Raw genomic sequence first — 3,545 nt, forward strand, 5'->3', positions numbered from 1 at the left:
AAAAAAAAAAAAAAAAAAAACTAGCATATGCACAAGGGGGGTCAATGATGAACCTGCACACGAGGGATTAATCTTGTCAAAGTTCTGATTGAAGCACGTCTTATGTCTACTGGAGCATCCACCTTGAATAAACGAATAAGTGCAGGAAGAAGAAGATGCATATGTTCGTCCAATGTGCCTTCAACATGAATTACACGTTCAAGCACAACAGGTTACATTAAATAGGAAAAAACTAACGACATGAACCAGTAAAAACCTCACTTAGCATAAAACATAATGAGAAATACAAGAATTATTCATGTTCATGATACATTATTTGGAATCATTATGGAACGGGAAAGAAAAGGAAAAATTCTATGAAATTTTATTTTAAGGTAACTACAATATAAAATCTCTTTATTTCATTATGATAAACTAAATCCTGAATCTTCATGTTATGCATTCCCTGACCAACTCACTACAACAGGAGAACATGGTGGTGTTGAGCAGTATAAATTCTTATTGTCTTTTATTAAGGGGGTTAAAAAAAAGAAAACAAACGAAAAAGAGAGAGAAAAAGTGATGTACATTGCTAGTTGACTACAATAGTGACATTCATTTGGGTGCATCAGTGATTAAAAGTTAATATCAAAACAAGAACAGTATTAACTACAAGAAGCTTTACACTGAAAGCTACATAACTGAGAGAAAATAATAATAATAAAACTGTAGTCCAAATACAATGCGTACTAACCCCCAAAAACTTCAAGAGTGTGAAGAATATCAAGAACATAGGTATAATCATTACACCGCTCAGCATCACTTAGTACTTGAATACAACAAGGAAGAATAATGTGGAGAATCATTCTGAACTCATCATTGAGAGCTAAACAAAGTTGTTCCACTAAGTGAAGAACCTAAACAAACAAATTAAAATACAATATCAGGCAGAAGCTATTTAATGGTATAAAGCATGAAGAATGAAACTGAACAACCACCACCAACACCCCCCCCCCCCCCCCCCCCNAAATAAAAGATGACAAAACATGCTAACCGGATAGCCAAGCGGAGGACGAATGGTAGAGGGAAAATTGAAGGATGACCACAATTCTGATATAAGAGAGAGCAATTCAGGTAAATATTTGCGAATGTGCTGCACAAGCATAAGCATAAGCTTTAGAATATTCTTGGATAACCAAATCATTTATAGCATGGATAGAATGCCAATACACTGCAGTTTGTTATAAACCTGGCGGACAATAGACACTAGAGTTCCAAGTTTCCACGTTATGAAGTCCTTCAAAGTATCATCACATGTACTAACAGTGTGGAATAGATCGGGCAAAACCTGAAGTTGAGAGCAGGAAAGAATTTAGACAAGTGAACAAATTCCAAATTAATTAAATTCATCATCACATAAACTGACCTTGGGTAAGTATGGAACAGAACCGAGGCCCATAGACTATATTTGTACATCAAAAAATTGGAAAAATTAGTTACAATGGAGCAAACTCAAGTCTGAGAACAACTAACTAGAAAATAATTGCTTCATCTGCATACCTTGAATATGAACATAAGCGATCCAACCACCTTAAGATGATAACTCGCAAGGGAAGGATCCCGAAGTATTCTTAAGAGTGAATTAATTGCCACCTGAAGATTTTAATACAGGTGAAAACACAAGTACGAGTACCAGAAACATCTATCTTTCTCATTCCTCTATTTATGACTTATTTTCAATTCAAATATCTCATAATTTAGAAACCTAGCGGAACATATATGGCAGTTGGTGGCCCCAAAAGGGAACTAGATCTGGACCACTTAATTGTATCCAATGTTTAATTGACACCTTAACAAACTTTTAGAATTGTGTATATATGTACTATACTTCATCGAGCTGAGTACCGTGGAAAAATAATCCTCGGATGTTGCAAACGAGGGCCACAGCTCCATAGGAAGTTCATCCACAGATTGAATATGTTGACCAGAATCACTTGCTGCACGTGTAACTTCTCCATGAGACCCTGGCAAACTTAGTTGGTTCCTTTTGTGCACATGAGGATCCAGAGCACCCATTATTCCTAGAACCTGATAAAGGTCAATTGATTTAGAATTGAGCACGTTAATGATATAAACTTCTAGTGTGTTTGAAATAAATTTTGAAAACAAATGCTTGTTAATAATTTGTTTAGCATGCTTCTGGAATGATTTTTAAAAAAAAATCTTTATGAATAAAAAACACTTAATAAAAATTGGGTTGACTTAAAAACTACTTTTGAAGCAACACTTGGAGAAATATTATCCAAAAAATAAAGAGATGAACTTAAAATCTTTAAAATTAGTATGAAAAATAAACAAATTTGTAATTAATAGAAACACTTTTGAAAATAGTACAACAAAAAAAATTGTGTTGAAGAAAGCACTTCTAGAAAAAGAAAATGTTACAATATATTTGTTTAACATATTTTAAAAAGTGCTTAAACTTAAGGTATTCTAAACAGACACTTCGTCTGGTTATAGAATAGCTACCTTTAATACTTCACGCCTAGTAGACCAAGCTAGCTCACCATTAAGCAATTTTAACAGCAGGCCAAGCAACAACGGGTACTCATTGTACGGAGTTATAACATACCTATCATGACAGTGAAAATTAATTCTTCCGTCAACAAGAAGGGGTAAAATTACAAAGAAAATAAAAGAAAATGTCATTCAAGGCTTCTTCCAATGTAGAAATATATATTTTTTTTAATAGAACAATTTACATGTGTAGGACAAAACAAAAAGGACGCGCTATTTTTAAACAATTCATTGCAGAAATTAAAAGAGCGTAATGCGTAGAAGATAAAAAAATGAGTGAAATACAAACAATAAAGTTGCCAAAAAATACAAAGGAAAAATAGAAACATTCCGATTTAAACATCCAGTAACGAGACACCAACAAAAAAGGCTTCAAAAGAGAACATCAACATGAGCCCTTAATCTAGCATATTCAAATCCATCAAGCCAAATATTCTATTGTTCCTCACGATCTAGAGAGAGCTACTTCCATTAATTCAAAGTGGAAAAATAGGTAATGGATATTTCGAAGTAGTATTACTCCACTATTGTTTTCCATACATTTTGAAAGTAGATTTTACCCAACGAGACTAAAATCAATTCAATGAAAATGTTGGTTTGATTGGGATTGGTCTACCATCTAATCAGAATCATTTAGGTTAGAAAAAATTGCAACCTAAAAGATTAGGTTGGGTCCAAACTCCAGATATATGCCTTAACAAAGACCCTAAGGTAAACATGAGAATCCATAAACATTGAAGGCATTATGAAAAGGTCGTATACCCTGTGCTCTGAACAACTTGACCAAGGGTAGAGACAGCCACTTCACGTTTTGCAACAGCAGCTCCGTCCAACAGGGCTTCAACAATCAACGGCATGAGTTCAGGGAGGTATTGTCTCATTGCAGAACCACCCTGTGAACAACCATAGAGAGAATAAAGAAACGAAAAATTGTAACACATTTGACATGCTCTTTTTTTTTTTTTTTTTTTTTTTTTTTTTTTTTTTTT

General features: G+C 33.8%; 1 protein-coding gene across 1 annotated transcript in view; it reads right to left on the reverse strand.

The window, feature by feature from the left end:
- The window catches only part of LOC111454906 (serine/threonine-protein kinase TOR), a 41,805-nt gene that overhangs the window by 23,558 nt on the left and 14,702 nt on the right, over positions 1–3,545 (reverse strand). Inside the window, exons 15-23 of the mRNA XM_023096375.1 lie at positions 3,319–3,449; positions 2,509–2,611; positions 1,885–2,067; positions 1,540–1,632; positions 1,406–1,441; positions 1,229–1,327; positions 1,034–1,132; positions 734–896; positions 54–178 (exon numbers count right to left, since the gene is read on the reverse strand). Coding sequence (XP_022952143.1) covers positions 54–178; positions 734–896; positions 1,034–1,132; positions 1,229–1,327; positions 1,406–1,441; positions 1,540–1,632; positions 1,885–2,067; positions 2,509–2,611; positions 3,319–3,449 — 1,032 coding nt within the window. The remainder of the gene's footprint in view (positions 1–53; positions 179–733; positions 897–1,033; positions 1,133–1,228; positions 1,328–1,405; positions 1,442–1,539; positions 1,633–1,884; positions 2,068–2,508; positions 2,612–3,318; positions 3,450–3,545) is intronic.

Source organism: Cucurbita moschata, unplaced genomic scaffold (assembly GCF_002738365.1).
Source record: "Cucurbita moschata cultivar Rifu unplaced genomic scaffold, Cmos_1.0 Cmo_Scf00017, whole genome shotgun sequence".
NCBI lineage: Eukaryota > Viridiplantae > Streptophyta > Magnoliopsida > Cucurbitales > Cucurbitaceae > Cucurbita > Cucurbita moschata.